This window comes from Mycena indigotica (genome assembly GCF_014461135.1).
Source record: "Mycena indigotica strain 171206Taipei chromosome Unknown Mind.scaff0005, whole genome shotgun sequence".
NCBI lineage: Eukaryota > Fungi > Basidiomycota > Agaricomycetes > Agaricales > Mycenaceae > Mycena > Mycena indigotica.
In genome coordinates this window covers 5253991-5270951 of record NW_023503004.1, presented here as the reverse complement: position 1 = coordinate 5270951, position 16961 = coordinate 5253991, and the positions used below count along the sequence as shown (strand labels likewise).

The 16961-nt window shown below is 52.2% G+C and overlaps 5 protein-coding genes across 5 annotated transcripts; 2 read left to right on the top strand and 3 right to left on the bottom strand.

The window, feature by feature from the left end:
* Window positions 1-336: 336 nt before the first annotated feature.
* Window positions 337-819, top strand: MIND_00650800 (uncharacterized protein; the record flags this gene model as incomplete). The annotated part of the gene is made up of 1 exon (XM_037363238.1): window positions 337-819. One exon carries the CDS (start codon window positions 337-339, stop codon window positions 817-819), a length of 483 nt encoding a protein of 160 aa, XP_037221159.1.
* Window positions 820-840: 21 nt separating this feature from the next.
* On the top strand, window positions 841-1913 carry MIND_00650700 (uncharacterized protein; the record flags this gene model as incomplete). The annotated part of the gene is made up of 3 exons (XM_037363237.1): window positions 841-1094; window positions 1145-1494; window positions 1864-1913. The coding sequence occupies 3 exons, from the start codon at window positions 841-843 to the stop codon at window positions 1911-1913; spliced, it is 654 nt and encodes a 217-aa protein (XP_037221158.1).
* Window positions 1914-5095: 3182 nt separating this feature from the next.
* Window positions 5096-5753, bottom strand: MIND_00650600 (uncharacterized protein; the record flags this gene model as incomplete). Its single annotated transcript, XM_037363236.1, has 2 exons — window positions 5096-5285; window positions 5353-5753. 2 exons carry the CDS (start codon window positions 5751-5753, stop codon window positions 5096-5098), a joined length of 591 nt encoding a protein of 196 aa, XP_037221157.1.
* Window positions 5754-11052: 5299 nt separating this feature from the next.
* On the bottom strand, window positions 11053-11580 carry MIND_00650500 (uncharacterized protein; the record flags this gene model as incomplete). Its single annotated transcript, XM_037363235.1, has 3 exons — window positions 11360-11580; window positions 11233-11307; window positions 11053-11092 (listed from the first exon to the last, which is right to left on the bottom strand). The coding sequence occupies exons 1-3, from the start codon at window positions 11563-11565 to the stop codon at window positions 11053-11055; spliced, it is 321 nt and encodes a 106-aa protein (XP_037221156.1). The 5' UTR covers window positions 11566-11580.
* Window positions 11581-11825: 245 nt separating this feature from the next.
* MIND_00650400 (uncharacterized protein) lies at window positions 11826-13422 on the bottom strand (the record flags this gene model as incomplete). Its single annotated transcript, XM_037363234.1, has 4 exons — window positions 11826-11903; window positions 11951-12632; window positions 12681-13094; window positions 13148-13422. The coding sequence occupies 4 exons, from the start codon at window positions 13420-13422 to the stop codon at window positions 11826-11828; spliced, it is 1449 nt and encodes a 482-aa protein (XP_037221155.1).
* Window positions 13423-16961: the final 3539 nt, after the last annotated feature.

The following is a 16961-nucleotide window of genomic DNA, read 5'->3' as shown; positions in this document are numbered from 1 at the left end:
CCACTGACACACTGCCAGTCTGTTCCGCCTCTCGCGCCGCTGTCAACTCAAACCTCGGAACCAGCCACAACGCTTCCCAGTGCTGTGATCATCTCTGATGACCAGCTTCGTGCACTGGAACCAGTCAACGTCAAGCATGTGCATCTGAAAGAGATGCTAGAAGCCATCAGCCATGACAAGATACCCACCGATCCATCGCCTGAAACCTCGGACAATCAGGCTCTGAAGATTCTCAATTACCGGGACTTTCCTGCTCTGAAGCGTGCTGCAGAACGGTTGGAGCTGGAAAGTAAGAACAAGAAGCATGATCTTGTCTTTTGAGGGCGAATTCTTGCGATGCTTGGAACATTGAGACTGTTCCTGGATCCCCTCGTCTCGCTCACCTGGCACCAATCATCAATGATGATCTCGAAGACTCAAGGGCATGGCTCGCATTTTGCGCGGAAAATTCGGGACTGGATTCATGTGTATCTAGCCAAACGCGAGCTTCCAAAGCATAACATTGGGGAGTACAGCTCTTCACTCATTGACAACGAGAGCTTTTGTCTAAAAGTCAAACTCCAAGTGCAGACGATTGCGGCGAAGGAAGGTTATTTCCGCGCAGATGACATTGTCGACTATGTGGCATCTGATGAAGTCCAACGCGAGCTCGAAGAGATGGGCATTCCAATTCAAGAACGGACGATCTCTGTTTGGACAGCACGTTGGTGGCTTAAGCGGCTGGATTTCCACTTTGGAGTGAGGAAGAATGGGATGTACATCGATGGGCACGAGCGTGAAGATGTTGTGGCATACCGGAATGCGTTTGTGAAGCGGTGAATGGAGGAGTACGAGCCACGGATGGTCACGTACGATGCAAACGGCACCCCATTGTCTCCTCGCGGCTTTCCACTCAAAGGCTCGCAAGCCGGCCGGCCATTTCGACTTTACCACATCACTCACAACGAGTCAACGTTCTACGCAAATGATCGCCGGAAAGCAATGTGGATTTACGACTCATTTAAGAACAAGCCGCTTCCGAAGGGTGAAGGGGTATCGATCATGGTGTCTGATTTCTTGACGCCAGATTGGGGACGATTGGTTCACGAAGAGATGTGAGCTTTAACTTCATTTGATTCTGGGCATGTAGCTCACATTCCGGCAGGCAGGCGCGTGTTCTTTTCCGAGCGGGGAAAAACCATGATGGTTATTTTTGGTCCGAGGATCTCCTGGCAACAACAGACAATGCGATCGACATCTTTGAGGCAAAGACAAATGGACTTGCGACAGGTCTCTTCATGTTCGACAATGCCCCGAGTCACCAAAAACGCGCCGCTGACGCACTCAGTGCCCGAAAGATGCCCAAAGGACCGCACGAGACATGGGGCCAGCAGCCACGCATGCGACCTGGAATGCTTCCTGATGGAGTGACCTACCAGTCACTTTACTTCCCCGACAACCACCCCACGATGGCTGGCTGGTTTAAGGGAATGGAGCAAATCATTCGTGAGCGAGGTCAGTGGCCAGCAGGAGGGCTACGAGCTGAGTGTCCAGGCTTCAAATGTGTACCTGGAACAACCAACTGCTGCTGCCGTCATCTCTTGTTCACCGCACCCGACTTTGTCTCACAGAAGTCAGCGCTTCAAGAACTCGTTGAGTCGCGTGGACACATCTGTGATTTTTACCCTAAGTATCACTGCGAGCTGAATTTTATAGAAATGTATTGGGGAGCAGCCAAGTTGCTGTATCGCAAATCAGCGCGAACAAGTGGGATTGACGAAATGGAGGCCAACGTCATCAAGTGCCTCAATGAAGTTCCACAACTGAGTATCTTGCGGTATGAGTTTTCCTTCCTTCTTATAAATGTTTCTTACTTGTTCTCAGGTTTGCAAACCGCTCAATTCGATTTATTTCTGCATATGCAGGTGGTTTGAGCGGTGCCGACATCGGCTACCTCAAGGACAAGTATCGTGGCCATCGTGTCTTACCCCAAGGATCACTTCAAGAGATAAAAAATGCATTGGGAATCAGTTCTTAACTTCCATGGACTCAAATAATATTATTTTGCCAATATACAACCAGAAGTGACGCTGTAGAAATTTGGAATCGAAGATTTGAAACGTGACGTGACAATCAGTCACTGCTTAGTAAGGGTGCGGGGTTCCCACGCTCTCTATCTTATCACTCAATTCTCCTCCTTTTCCCGCTCTTTTCTCTTCTTTTTTTCTGCTCGTTTCCGCATTGATCTGCGACCTCTTGGCGAGCAGCGAGTGGCGTGTTGGTGGCGTGTGGCCGGGTTGATGTGGCCGAATTACGCGAGAGCGGCTCGCGTGTCGGGACATTGGCATTTCAAGCGCGAGTTGTTGAGTGGGAAGCGCAACGTGACCTGGCCAAACAGCACCGCCGGCGTATAGGGTGGCCCAAGCCCCAAGTACGTGAGCTTCTGCTTCTTCCATGCTGCACCCTATTCTGCTACCCCCAATGATAAAGCCAACATTTGTGGTGGACGATAAAGAGGCTGCAACGCTCGAAGAAGCGCCCCGACAGACTCCCGCGCTGTCATCCGACGATCGCACATCATGATCCGATGGTAATTCGGGAAATGGGGGCGAAACCGGCCGGCTACTCGGACCGGGACCTGCCCAAGACCTGCCATTGATACCGGCGACGGATACACCAGCGAATCGCCGCATGTGCACAGCAGATCGCCACATGTGCACAGCCGTTAGCCTGCGACTCGATTACTTCCTTCATCGCTTTTTGGCATGACGCTCAGGCCAGCAATCCACCATTGTATCTGCACGACATGATTTAGAAAAAAAAAAGCTGGCTTTTTTTTTCATCGGGAACGCGATGGCTGGTGCAAATCCCTCACACGGTCCTCGGATCCTTGCGCCACACTGGTGAACGAGGTCTTGGAAGCCGTGTCGAGGTACGCGCCAAGTATGGCTATGTCCCCTGAGCATTGATGAAGATTTCGCTTCCGGTTCCGCAGCACCATTGACGGAAAGTGTGCTCCACATGTCTCGAATTTCGAAACCGGTTGCGAAATTCGTAATTCCGCAAGCTATATATACCTGGTGTCTAGGAATGGGTCGTCGTCGGTTCTTCCTTCTGCACTAGTCCTAGTTTTCCCCCGGCCTCCTCCTTGCATTCAAGTTCTTGCCGCCAGACCGGCTCTTCTATCCTTCACTTCTGTTTGCGCTAGATCGCAACTTTCTTCTTTAACTCATCCGCCCCCCACCGCCACGTCCATCTTCTACCAACCAAACGATGCGCATCCAGACAAGCTTCCTCGTCTCGCTCCTCCTGACACTGCCCGTGTTTGGTAGTCTCGAGCCGCCTACCGCGGCGGACGACGCCGAGCTAATGGTGCGCGGAGTTGCTTCTTCTGCTCCATCTTTCCGTCGCATTGAAGCGTCTTCCCTTATAGGCGCTTGAGGCTCGTGCAGCGCGCAGGGCCGCCGGTTTCAAGAAGCGGGTGCGTAATCCCGTGTTTGTCAGTCATGCCGCTCACTGCCTCGGTACATAGGCGACGACTCCTCCCGCCAAGGCGCCAATCAAAGCGCCCGCCCCAGCGCCAGCAAAAGCGCCTGTCAAAGCGCCCGCCCCAGCGCCAGTCAAAGCACCCGCCCAAGCGCCCGCGAAAGCGCCAGCAAAGGCTCCAGCAACCGTCCCCGCGAAGTCACCGGCTGCGGCGGCACCTGCCGCCAAAGCACCCGCCAAGGCACCCGCGAAAGCGAAGTGCTCCAAGAAACAGATCGCCAAGGCGTTGCAAGGACGATATGCTGAATTCGCGCTAAACCGCCACGAGGCGCGCGCGGGTGTAGTGCACCCTAGCGCGAAGGGCACCGTTACTCTCTTCCACGGCACCGTTCCAGGCAAATCCGCCTCCCTGGCGACCGGCGTGGACCTCACGAAGACCGCCGCCCAAGGCGACTTCAACCACAAGCCCGAGGTGCCCGGCGGCTTCTATCTCACCGACAGTCTCCTTGCTGCAGCACAATTCGCGTGTTTTGGCAGTGCACTAGATGCACGAGGAAAGCCGCCGCAAACTATTGATGTCTTCGGTATGTTGTTTCGATCCCTCTCAGCTGAAGGGACGTTGATCGTGGGAACCATCCGTTGCAGAGTACACCTGGACCGGAGCTGGTGCCGGCGTATTCGAGTTTCCTGGGGAGACGCAACCCTGGAAGGATGTGCGTGTGTTCTCCGCGATGAGCCATGGCAACTCACCCCCATTTGCAGTTTCAAAATTATAACTTCGACAGGAATCCGAAATTCAAGGCCCAAGCCGCCGAGATATACAAGAACGTGTTGATTTCCGGGCCGATGAATGGCGACGCCGGTGCGTCTTCTCTTCAAGTTCGCTAAACCTGCTGCTGATACGTATCCGCAGATGAAGAGATGACCGATGACTTCTGGCAATACTGTGTCGTCAATCAAGCTGCGTTGAATCAGCGCCTCAAGCTGGTCGCGCAACACAAGAACATCATCTGCAAGAACGTGCCGCAGGACGAGGAGCTGACGTCGACGCTGTACACCAAGACCCAGGGTGGGAACCCCAGTTTGAAGAGCATCCTTACGAAGCTTCAGACACCGAACCTTGTGTCGGCGTTGGAGAATTGTGTTGTTGAGTAAGTGGTGGAGATAGGTTGTAGCACTTACTAGTACTGCCGGCCTGAGCATGTACTTGCTATATAGAGTAACCTTTAAAGACAACTTCCTTTCACGCATTCGCACCAGGCAAGTGTCAGCCCTGTGTTGGCTTCAGCAACTATGATGGAAGAGGATATGGAACACGCGCGTAATGCCTCACGGACATATGCGAGCATTCAAAGCCCGGGACCCCAGGCGTTCACAAAGCCGTCGTGGTGAACAGAGAGTTTCTCTGAGTCGCTGACCCTCATCCCCAGTTAGTTCGTCGTTGTCGTCAACACCCTTGTAGTCGAGACCCAAGTCAGCTTCAGCGGCGTCGAGTAAGTAACCGTGACCAATCTTATCATGCCCCGTTTTTGTCACCGCCTTGCTCATCATCCTTCAGTCCCGCTGTCGCTGCGCTTGCCTCTTACGGAGTCTATTGCGCGTGCTATCGTCGTCGTAGTCGATAAGTTATCTAACTGCTGATTGACAGCGGCGAGAGCTCGGAGGTCAATGACGGAACACCATCCTCTTCTCGCTGTACGATGTGTTTGTCGAAGCCAGTTTGTCCACGCACGGGGGATGGCAAGAACGAGCATGGCCACAGATGGGCAGCACAAACAACATGGTGCACTTGGCGCCAGCCGCCTTTCACGTCACTAACACTGTTAGCACACTGGTCAACATCAAGAAGATTGACACGGACGACTGGACACCGCCCGTCCTCCTCACCTTGATATCGCCTTCTCGCTGACCAAACCCATTGTACTCAATTGACGAAGGGTTTGGCATTCCTCCACTTCACCGGACTTGAAGGCGAGCAGCCCCAGCTCAATGTTACTATCGCGGACACTCAGCTCAGCAGCTGCGGCGCTCGCCCACGCTCGTGCAACGAGACTCGCTCCCAATACTGTCGCGGCCGTGGCGAACGAGTGGAAGATTTGCTCGTTGGTGGTCGAGAATGCAGAGTTCCAGAACACGGAGGGGGGAGCTGGGCGCAGTGGGCGGGGCGAATCGGACGGCTTGGAGGAGGATTGCGTGGAGAGCAGCTCTAGGTCGTTCTTGGCATCTGCGGTGAGGGCAACCAAGTGCGGCTGGCATTGGTAAGTCGACTGGTCGGCCTCAGGTCGCATGGCCTAATAAGTGGCAGAAACAAATGTAGAAGCTTGGGCGGCGTCGGCGTTGCAGATTAATCTGGCGCAGTGTTGCACACATCGAATTCAAGTTCGAAGTGATTCGGCTTGGCAGTGCGCGTGGAAGACTGTGGTTTGTTTCCAGACAAAGCAAATCCCAGAATGGATGGCACGGCGGCGCGCTAGGAATCCGGCCTAGGCAACCGAAGCGGGGGGAGTTCTGCGCCAGCGTACACCTAATTTCCGGGTGGAGGACGACTGGAGAGCTCAGCGTCGAGTAACGGCATGTGTGTTGGAAGCGTCCCAGCCGCGTCTCGGCGGCGATTTCACGTAGAACACGCGGCAGACGGGCCGGAACGCCGCAGGCCGAGAAAGACTGCGGTCGGGCTGCGCAGGACCAGCCACTTGCTTGTTCCGCCTGCTAGTTGCAGCGAATGAGCTCCCGCAAAGGCCTGGGACAGACCTACTGCCTCCCGCTTGCTGACAGCACAGGCTGACAAGAACCGCGGGCGCTTCTACATTTGTGTCCCCAGTGAGTGTCTTCCAAGTTTGCACACCAGCTTCGGGGGTCCGTACGTCAGAGACCCCCGCGAGAGGCGCTCCGGGCGCCATGGGGCGTGCCAGGCAAGTGTGGACGGCAGCGCGCGCTGGCCAGAGCCGCGCGTGGCTGGCCCGCATCCGACGCGGATCGACGCGCCAGTCCACGCGCGCCGTGCGCTCGCCACCCCAGCAGTTCCCCGATGTGCGTGGTGTCGCCTAGAATGCTGGCCAGTGGCTTGTTTAGTGCGTGTCGGCGGGTTTGTGGGGGCCACGGGGCGGGAGAGCTGGGTGGAAGGGAGCGCGGCGGCGGGGCCGTTGTTTTGCGAGATTTAAGCCCAGGGGCCAGAATGGGGCGAAATGGGGCGAAACGGCGTGTCCGACGCGGGCGGAGGCTGGATGAGGTATAACGAGGGAGGGGGCCTGGGATGGTGGGAAGACAAGGAGGACTACACCCCGGGTGGCTGGCGTCGGGAGTCGGGCCGTGGCGCGCGGGACTGCGTGCGGGCGGGTCGGGCGACGGGCGATGGAGAGCGGAGGAGAGAAGGTGGTTGATCAGCGGCACGTGGTCCGGGCTGTGCCGGTTCTTCTCTCACGATGTCTTCTTGTTGCATTTCACCACCTCCGCCGCCGTCCGCGCTTGCACGACAGCGCGCTGCCCGCCCCACGATGCCTGCTGCCGACTTCCCACAATACCCCCGAGAAACTCAAGGACAAGAAGATTGACTACTGCCACCAGCTCCTCGCCTTTGATGGTAAGGATCTAGTTTCAATGGGTGTTGGGCCCGGTGCAGTCGGAGATTTGCTTTGAGGCACGTCAAAGACACTTCCCTTAGCCAAGCAACAGCGCACGGGCGACCAGGAGAATGTGCCTCATGCACTTCGTTCTTGTAGCCACATTTGTGTATCATTATTGTATATTCTATATTGTTGACTTGTGCCCTTCTGTATTATGCGCAAGGGGGGTTCAACATTCGAAACATGGATATAGGGTCGGAAAGTTTTTTTCCGACCCTCTGGGGACCCCCCTCTCCCCCCCCTCCTCTCCATATAAGGCAATATGTTCTCATGATTCGCGTCATGTGCCTATTGATGTGATCAAAAATTGGGATAAAAAAAATCAATATTTGTGAAACTTTTTTTTTGCATGTGTTGGTATGTACATACCTGGAGCCTTCAAATACACATGCTAGGCTCTTCAACATGTTCACCTCTCATCAATTACCTGATGATGGGCCTATAGGGTGGGCTATCCAAGGCTCAAGCTCATAGGCCTGAAAGTATATAGATATAAGTCTGAGGGGTGTGAACTATAGAAATTAGAGTGTATACACTATATTTTCAGTGTCTTTACACCCATATAAGGCCCAAATCTTTCATATAATTTTTTACCCCCCGGGGACCCCCCCCCTACCCCATGTGCCTGATAAGGATCTTAAACCCCCTTGATTATGTGTCGGGACACCGGTGCATTCAAAGGGGGGGGATGTCAGGGGATCCCCCGCTTCGGCCTTCTTTGGACTGTCCGAATGTATCCAAGGTGCATCTGACCAGTGACCCCTCAGACGCTCCGACCCACCCCCCCGACCCTTGTCCTCAGCCTCCTTTGCCCGCAAAAATCACCGATCTGTCAAGACCCTCCCAATGATCACCTTGGGACAGAGCCTGTGACGCCTCTCAGGCCTTCTGTGCTCTACATCAGCAGTTACGGACGACTAGTATATAGTTGGCGCCCTAGCAGGTGGACCACTAGAATTTCTTCTCTTTGGATCCTCCCCTGCTAGGTCAGTCCCTCCGTGTATTTCCTGTAGCTTTTATCCACGCTTTGGATCCTCCCTTGCTAGGCTTTCGTCAGAGTCTCCAGGGTTGCCCTTACCGAGTCATCAGCAAAAACGGGAACACCGGGTGATGCCAGGTCACCCCTGTAGCGAGGGTGAGATCGACCCGGCACGGCATGGCTTTGCATAGTGAATACCTGGCAAGGTAAGAAGTTCACTAGCCGGGCGGCTCTTGACCCGGCAGGCAAATGGTTTGCAGGCGCAGTACCAGGCTGTTTGTCCGCGACCTGCTGTTCACCCCATTTGCAGCACGACAACCTGACTGCTCAGCTACTTAGAGACTTTAGCCAGCTTTAAAATGCAATATATTTATTCGATGGAGCCGGAGGCATAGTATTGTAAGCTGTCGTGAAACACATCTTCCCCATCTTCCGGACCCAAGTCAATGTTGTGCAGGCGTAAGGGGATTGCTTTGATTCTGTCAGACTGTGGGTTGGGCCATGCAAGGACTTCTCCTAGGAACACGCGCCCGGAACAGAACAGATGGATTGTCGGGCCCGCGAGTATGGCGAGCGGGGTAGATTGAAACCGAAAGGGCCTGTTAACTCTATCCCTTGTCGCTGTCAGTAGTCGAAGGTTCAAATCGGGTCGTGTCAGACCCGATGAGTCGTTGGCACCTCCTTGCACAGAGAAAGGTAGTTCTTCAGACGATCTAAGCAATAGAGTACATGGTACGCTATTGCGCATTATATACGGATTGTACATCCCTTGCGGTCCAGGCGCTACTCCTAGCACTCCTCCCCAGTCCCCTGGTATCGAGTTGGGCTTAGCAACGGCTCGACGCATCGTTTTCAGTCACATGCTTCCCACGTGTGCGTTCCTCCTACTGGGGCGCCTGTTCCCTATCATCATGTGCTGCATGTTGCTGGCCTGAAATGGCCCAACACCAGCACCGGAGCGGATGGGCCGGGTCTTATCTGTGACATATTCAGCCTGGTTCAGTCCAGATTCAAACCAAAATCCTAAACTGGACCTGGCCATTACTAACAACAAGGGACCACTGTAGCAGCCGCTTTTGGCTTTATATCGACCCCCTTGCTTAGCTTGTGGGCCCAATAATTTGTCTGTTCTGTTCCAGGCACATGATTGGTTCTAAGGGGAAGCCTTGCAAGGCTTAACTTGGAGCCTGACACAAATAGCAGAGATCAAGGGGTAATGGGATACAGGATGTAAGACGAAACATATACCTCCATCCCATTATAGTTATTATTATTCCATTATCATCAAGTTACCTTTTCTCTCTCTTATTACCATTTGCTTGACCCCATAAATAAACAGAAATAAAAAGGGTTAAAACTGTTCATAAAGTTTGTCAAACAGAAACTGGACTTACTTACTGTAGCATTTTAATTTGAAATGGTGCTTGAAATTGGTGTGACCTCAGCACTGATTTTGGCATTGGGGGGCTCTGATTGAACCACAAGTAGTAGACAGCTGGGGCAATTTGACATCTGGGCTGGTGGGTATATGACTACAAAAAAAAAAAAAATTTGAGTATCTTAAGGTTTATGTGCCGTGTCTAATTGTAGGTTCCATGTCCAACTTGAGAAAGTATAACAACAAAAGTATTACAAACCGTTGTGGACAAGGTCGCACTGCCGCGGTACGTCCTCTGTGGAGGCAGAGCAGGTGCCACTGGCATGCCAGTGAGCCAGGCCTGGCGCAGGGCACCAGGCCCATACCCGTACCTGCAATGGCATGTCCAGGCTGTCCTCACGGCCCATCACGGGTCACGCCACCTATGACAAACACTAGGCTAAACAGGTGGGCCGAGCCTGGACTATGGTGGAAGGAAGTATCTGTTCATTCTAAGATGCTCTCATATTAACAGGCTTGTCCCATGTGCATAAGCATTCTAGCATAAATGGTGATGATATCATATGATAGTAATCAACTACCATGATCAATGAATAATACTTTTGGGAACCTTCCTCGTAGTTACATTCTGTTTTTTAATTACCTATTATGAATAAGATCCAGCCCATTCTCTCAGGATATTATCTTGGTGAAATCTCCTCAGTATACCTCAGGGCTACCATAAGGCGAATCTGCCTGAGGCTTGAGCCAGGGCCTGAAACCTTGGAACATGCTTCCAGAGTCATTGTCAAGCTGATTGAATGTTGCTACAATATCCACCATTGACTGAGACACAGTGCTTATTACAGAGTTTGCCACTGTGTCCAGCTTGGTCTCAATAGACTTCTCCCTGAGGATATCAGTTAGTACCACATTCATAAATCATCTAATTATACCACCATACATAACCATCATGTCCAGTGCATGCAGAAGAGAATTTAGTTGTTGCCAAGCCTGGCACAGATCTTGTTGGCGTTGTCTTGGCTGTAAATATCGAATATAATAGGGAGTTGTCTGGAGGCAATCATAGCTGAACTGAGCTGCAATTGTCTTGACATAATAACATGCAAAATATCTTTTTGCAGGATGTTTTCCCTGTTGTCCTAAAATTGCAGGTGCAACCTGGATAATATCAGTGTATGTTGCCTCTGGCCCATGCATAAGTAGCATCTCATTGAGAATCACTGATACACTGAGCCTAAGCAGCTAGTCAACTATTGCATGTAAACTGTAAGAAAATGCCTACCAAGATTTTCTATCTGGTAAATGTCCATATCCATGTTGTCCGAGTTGCAAGACTTGAAATTCTGGATAAATGATAGTGCATAGTGCTTCACAGCCCCAATGTGAGACTAATCCCCCTATCAGATCTATGGCAACTGAATGAGCCAAATGAATATAGTTGTGAGCCTGTAGGCTTTTGGCAACAACTTCGGCACCATCCAATGCATAGCAGAATTGGCTCAGAAACATGGAGTGCTGTCTTGTTCTGCACATTTGTAAGTATAAACTTGTTTTTAAACATGAACAAGCCGTACCGTGGAAGCTTCAACACTATGGTAACACACTCAGATATCAAGTTTAATGGGATTACACATCGATAGGTGGCTAGTTGAACTATAAGATCCACTCCCTGCAACTGGGTTTGTTGAGTAGTAGAATGCAGAAGCTCATTGATTATCAGAAGTTGTTGAGGACCATTCAGTAGTCCCTCAGAAAGAACACCCCATTCATAGAGAGACTGGCACCTCTTTGCTGTTGAGATCTTTGCCCAGATTTCTCCAAAGATCCGTGACTTTGTGAAGTCGCTGAGATATGGCACACTAATATGCCAGAGAGTCAGCTTGTGCGCATTGTATTTTGAAGTCCACTCACATGAGATAGCTGAGATACTCAACAAACATGGTTTGTGTCAGTTCTTCAGTCCCCTTCGTATGGATAAGCTTCAGTGCTTGACGTTCATACATGAACCGCATGAGCGGCTTTGCTGCAGCATGAAGATTGAGTGTGGCCCCAGTTGGATTGGAGTCTGACCACCAGCTGTGGATGCTGGGGATGGTGGTTGTCCGGGAGAGTGTCATAGTGGTAGTGGTAGGAGAAACGGAGAGAGCGGCAAGCTGTGGAGTCGTCGGATATAAGGCCAGCATGCAGTGTGCACAGCCTTGTGATATTCTGATGCTCCAGGTATTGGATGCGGGCGGTGCACATAGCCACACTTATAATAAACATATCATGGTTTTAGGTTTGACAGTTTTTTGGCAGCTTTCGCAAATTTTGGGGGGGGGGGGGTTTGTCAACAGCATGATTACACTCCTCCCTGGATATAAAAATACATCCGAAATTACCAGAAGCGGCAGCGCGCGGCCGGGCGCCCGCCCGCGAGGCGCAGCTGCACGACGTTCGAGGTGAGACTGGACCACTGCCCCTCGTCAGCCCTCGTCAACGTGATAATAGAAGGCCACGCACCCCGTTGCCGATGAACACCTCCGCGGCGGTGAGCACCGCCATGTCCACCGCCTGGCCGACCGCCTCTTCTTCCGGGGTAAGGCGCATGTCGCGCGAGCTCGCGACGGGGACGGCGAACGTCGTCTTGAGGCGCTCGGTCAATTGACTAATAAAATCTGCGTCGCCGTTCGTCGCGATATACACCCGCTCCACCTTAAACTTCCTCTCTGTCTTCAACACAGACTCGATCTTCGCCAGTATCTGGGTCACACCCGGAAAGCAGTGGGCGTGCATCTCGCTGTGCGGCGAGCGCCGGTCGGGCAGCGCGGGGAGCGCGTTCCACGTGTTGTACGGGACGGCCGCGGCCACGAGGTTGGGGCAGTGCTCTTGGTAATCCCCGCGTCGGACGTGCAGCGCGAGCAGGCCTGTGAGCGGCGGGGCGGTGATGGTGAGCGGGGGGACGGCGGACAGCGGGAGCGGGGCGGCAGTGCTGCCGAGGTCGGGCGGGCCGAGCAGGCGGAGGTGCCAGTGCCAAGGGAGGGATGGGCGGAGATGTGTGGGGAGGGACGGGGCGAAGAGCGCGTGGTTGCGGATCAGGGCCCGCGTGACGAGCGCAGACCAGCGAAATGCAGTGAGTGTGAGTGACGCGCCGTAGGACGCGGGCCAGTCCCAGATCGACGCGGGCTTGTCAGTGATGATAAACCTGTGATAGTGTCAACGTGTCTTTTTCCAAGGCAAATGAGTCACGCACGGGTAATCGAACGGCGTCCCGTCCACCACCTCCACACACTCCGCCTCCATATCTTTTAGCTTCGCGCCCCAGCGCACCATCCGGTCCGCGCCGCTCGTCTCCGGCCCGATCGCGAGCTCCCTGTTCATCTCTGGCGCCGACAGCACCGTCTTCCTCCCTTTACACACCACGTCCCACCACGCGCGCGATATCCCCCGCGGCCTGCCCTTTTCCCTACCGCCCCACGCGCCGCCGCCCGTCGGCCCGCTCGTAAACGCGCCCATCGGTATATGCAGGTGGCTCCGCGTTCCGTTCGGGAGCGTGTCGCTGAACGGCGGGTGGTCACGCGCGATGTAGTCACCGAAGACGTACCCCCGGTCCGCGCGGAAGGCGAGGTGCGTGTTGAGCAGCTGCTCTTGGAAAACGTTATTCCACCTTTGGGCAATGTCAGCAGCCTGCGGATGAGAAGGTGAGTAGGAGAGACGCACCCGGTGCCCCAGGCCTCCCACGGGAAGTACACATACCTCCCCCGCTTCCCCTTGCCGCCCAGCGCCCACCGACCCGGCGCCCGGTGCTGCGGCAGCAAGCGCTCCGCCTCCCTCACCTCCGCGAACGTCGGGTGCCCCAGCGCGCGCGTCTCCGCGGAGGGTACATATCGCGGCAGCGCGACCTTGTCCACAACGGAGCAGTAAGCCAGCCCCAACAGCAGGACGAGCCCGAGCACAAGGACGCGGGCAGGGACGTGGCGGGAGGAGAGATGCATGGAAGTGGCGCTGACCCAGGGCAGCGTGGAAATTCCATCGGGTGTCGGCATGCCGACGCCGCGGCGATCGCGGAACAGACCACTCGAAAATTAAAAAAAAATATCCCGCTCCGATGGAGTATACCGTACGTATGTCCCGCGTCCGCGGCGAACGGGCGGCGGCGGCGCTTCGCGGGCTGGCAAGGCCAGTGCCCAGGAGGGCCTTTTGCATCATTCCCCTGGACTAGCCGTCGAACCCCTTGCTTTGGGTAGATGACAGTGTGTTGAAGCTTGGTCCGATGAACAATTCACTTTCACTTGGTGTGAATTTTTTGGTGAGCAGTTTTTGGGTTGATTTGTGTACATTCAATACATGTTTAAAAGGGAGGCAAATTTTTAAATTTCGCATGTGTCTGCTATTCAGACAACATCCAGTGGTGCTTAAGTGAAGTTAAGTCTCTCAGACTATCTCTACATTTTAGAAAGAATGTTTCTGTGTTCTGTAATATTCTCTTTCAATCTAGTCTCAAGATATATCTTTAAAAAATAAACTTCCCATCAACTACTTATATTGCAAAATCAATTCACTACACTATTGCAAAATCAAGAAAGAAATTCACTGCTAAGACGATTTGATTGAAAGTTTGTAGTGATGAAAAAGTGTTCATGTGTTTCTCTGGTAGTTTGTAGTGATGAAAAAGTGTTCATGTGTTTCTCTGGTCCAGAAATACTTGAACTGCACTATTAATTCATAATACTTGATATTACCAAAGCATATTAGATGAGAGTTTAATTCCCTGCTGATTGTTTTGCACCTACTACCACTCAGTCCCACAGACCAAAACTCAGCCACTATGGTGCAGTGCACCTAGTCACGACCAAAATGTGACAGCTTATATAATCTTACATAATCACATCACGTGGGCGGCGGATTCGATAGAGGACTTGACTTGTGCATTGCCTATATACTGGCTGAAAATATAAACTTTCCCAATCTCTACAACCACCAAATGGGCCGGAAGCGCAAGACACAGCTTGCTGCTGCACATGCCCGGACAGGTCGGGCTGCAGCCAAGGCCTTCAATGCTACCGCCTCCAACCTCTCTGAGATGTCAGACTCCCCCCAAGAACCTCAGGAAGAAGAAAGTTAAGGAATTTCTAAGCCGCAAATATAAGTCACATCGGGGCATTCCTGACCGTCTTGTAGAGTCTCTGGATATATAAAACATTTATCTATTTCACTACCATTTGTAAAAGATTATTCCATTGAATTTCCTCTGATTTTCCCCGATTTTTCCCCAGTGTTTTTCACGTGATTACAGTCTTTTTCACGTGATTACATAAGTAATGGTGGAACTAAGAGTAAAAGATATATTTGTCAATCAACTTCGAATATTTTGACTATCCTTCTAGCCAATCTTTTCTATATCTCAAAAAGTCTCTTTTGGCTAGAGCACTAAGAATTTGAATCAGTACTGCTAGAGCAATATCCGTTGTCACATTTTGGTGGTGACTAGGTGCACTGCACCATAGCAGGCGGACCCTTAGAGTTTCTTCTCTTTGGATCCTCCCCTGCTAGGACCTTGATCTCAAGCCTCTGGGTTGCCCTTACAAACTGTTATTGTTGGAAACACCTATAAGTATTGGCTGGGGAATTCCTTATAGCACCCTAGTGTAGAAAATTGTATCTTTATGTTTAGCTGATACACATCATGATACTTGTGTATACATGTAATAGTGATGTCATTTGGCCCAGTTCATAAAAGTTGGAGCTAGGCTACTTCAAGGGGGTTCAAGATCCTTATCAAAGACATAGAGGGGGGCACTAGGGGTAACAAAAAAACTTTTTGTATAAAGGATCTTTGAAACAAATATAGGTCCACATCTATTATAAAGATTCATTTGCATATCACCATATCACCATATTGCCCCCATATCTGAAGAATTTAAGGTTTTTGGGCTTGGATAGGTTGTCACATTGTTGTCATCCAGTTATTGATAGCAGGTGACCATTCTTAGCTTAGTCATGGCTGATCACTAGTATTGAAGAGCTGAAAGTGAGTTTATCAAACAGATATATATATATATATATATATATATTATATATATCTATTTATGCAAAGTTTGTCCAAAATGTTACTTTCTGCAACACTTTTAATCTCATCATTGGTCACCTGGTGTGAGATCTTATCTTATCGTGGGGACATATTACCCGATATAGTAAGGGAGGGGGGCCCCAGAGGGTTGGAAAAAAAAGAAATATCCGGAATTCGAATCTTGAACCCCCCTTGGGCTACTTATGTAATTAATTGATTTTACTTTTTTCTATAGACAGAAAACAATGTAGAAATTATTAGGAATTGCAAAAGAACACTGTGTTCAAAAAGAAAAACGAGCGGTTACTAGCCTTTGAATTTTAGGAATACTGTAGTATTTCGATCAATTAGGCATGTCACGGGCCTGCCGAATTGATTGAAATACTACAGTACTACCATGTCCATCCCTGATCCGAACAGGGAAAGTGACGCCCTTGAGATCAGTCACATCAAACTTTTCTTCTTGACGACCACCATGACGACGTTGCGTCTCATCGGACATTTGCCAGCTGCGCAGACACCTTTCGAGGAAGTGCGGTTCCACGCGTTGTTGTCTGCCCTGGACCTGACCACTCGCAATGCTCATCTTAATCTCGGGCTGGAGGACGATTTCCGGAGCTTGATGACCTGACACACCCGACGCCACCGGCCGTCTGGTCGGGAGACTTACCCTCCAGCCAACTAACAGCGTTCCTCGAGCGATGTGTCGGGACTAGGAAGTGTCCAAGTGGCGGTCGTTGATGAACGCTTGCGCATGCGTTGTGCATCGGGCATCGGCGGGCCACTCTACCGCCTTGTTCCAGTTGGGCTTTCGTACTGCGATCTCTGGTTTGTGCGCCCACGCCCTCCGAGGCACACAGGCTCTCCCCGAGAGGGCTGGCCCGGGGTATCGTGCGAACGCGTCGGCTCGGCTCGGGGGCTGTTCGGTCGCCATTGGGCTTTCTGTTGGCACCTTCTGGGCTGTTCTAGCGCGCTGCAGATGCAGATACGAGGAGGGAGGTGCTGCAGGTGCTGCTCATTGGTGACGCAGCGGGTGGCGTATTGGGTGAGGCGAGCAGTATATAAGGCTGAGGCGAACGAGAGGAGGGCTCATTCTTCTTTGCGAAGAGTTTTCCCGAGTCTTAGTCCTAGTGCAGCGATGTTCAAGGCCCTCGTCGTCTCCCTGCTCGTCGCCGGCGTCTTCGCCGTCCCATCGGTAGGTCTCTCTTGCTGCTGGCGAGCCAGACTTACGTGTTGCTGCAGGTTCAACTGGACTCTGTACGTCGTGCACCGCTGATTTATATCCCGCTGAGCGTCACTAACACTTCAAACAGCGCACGGACCCCACCGTGCCGCCTCAGTTGGTACGCCCCCCACTTTATTTCCCTCCTCATGGCTTAACTTTCCACTCCCACACAGAGCGCAGCACAACAGAGCCTCGTTAGCAAGAGCCAGTCGCTCGTCGACAACCTCAACGCAGCGAAG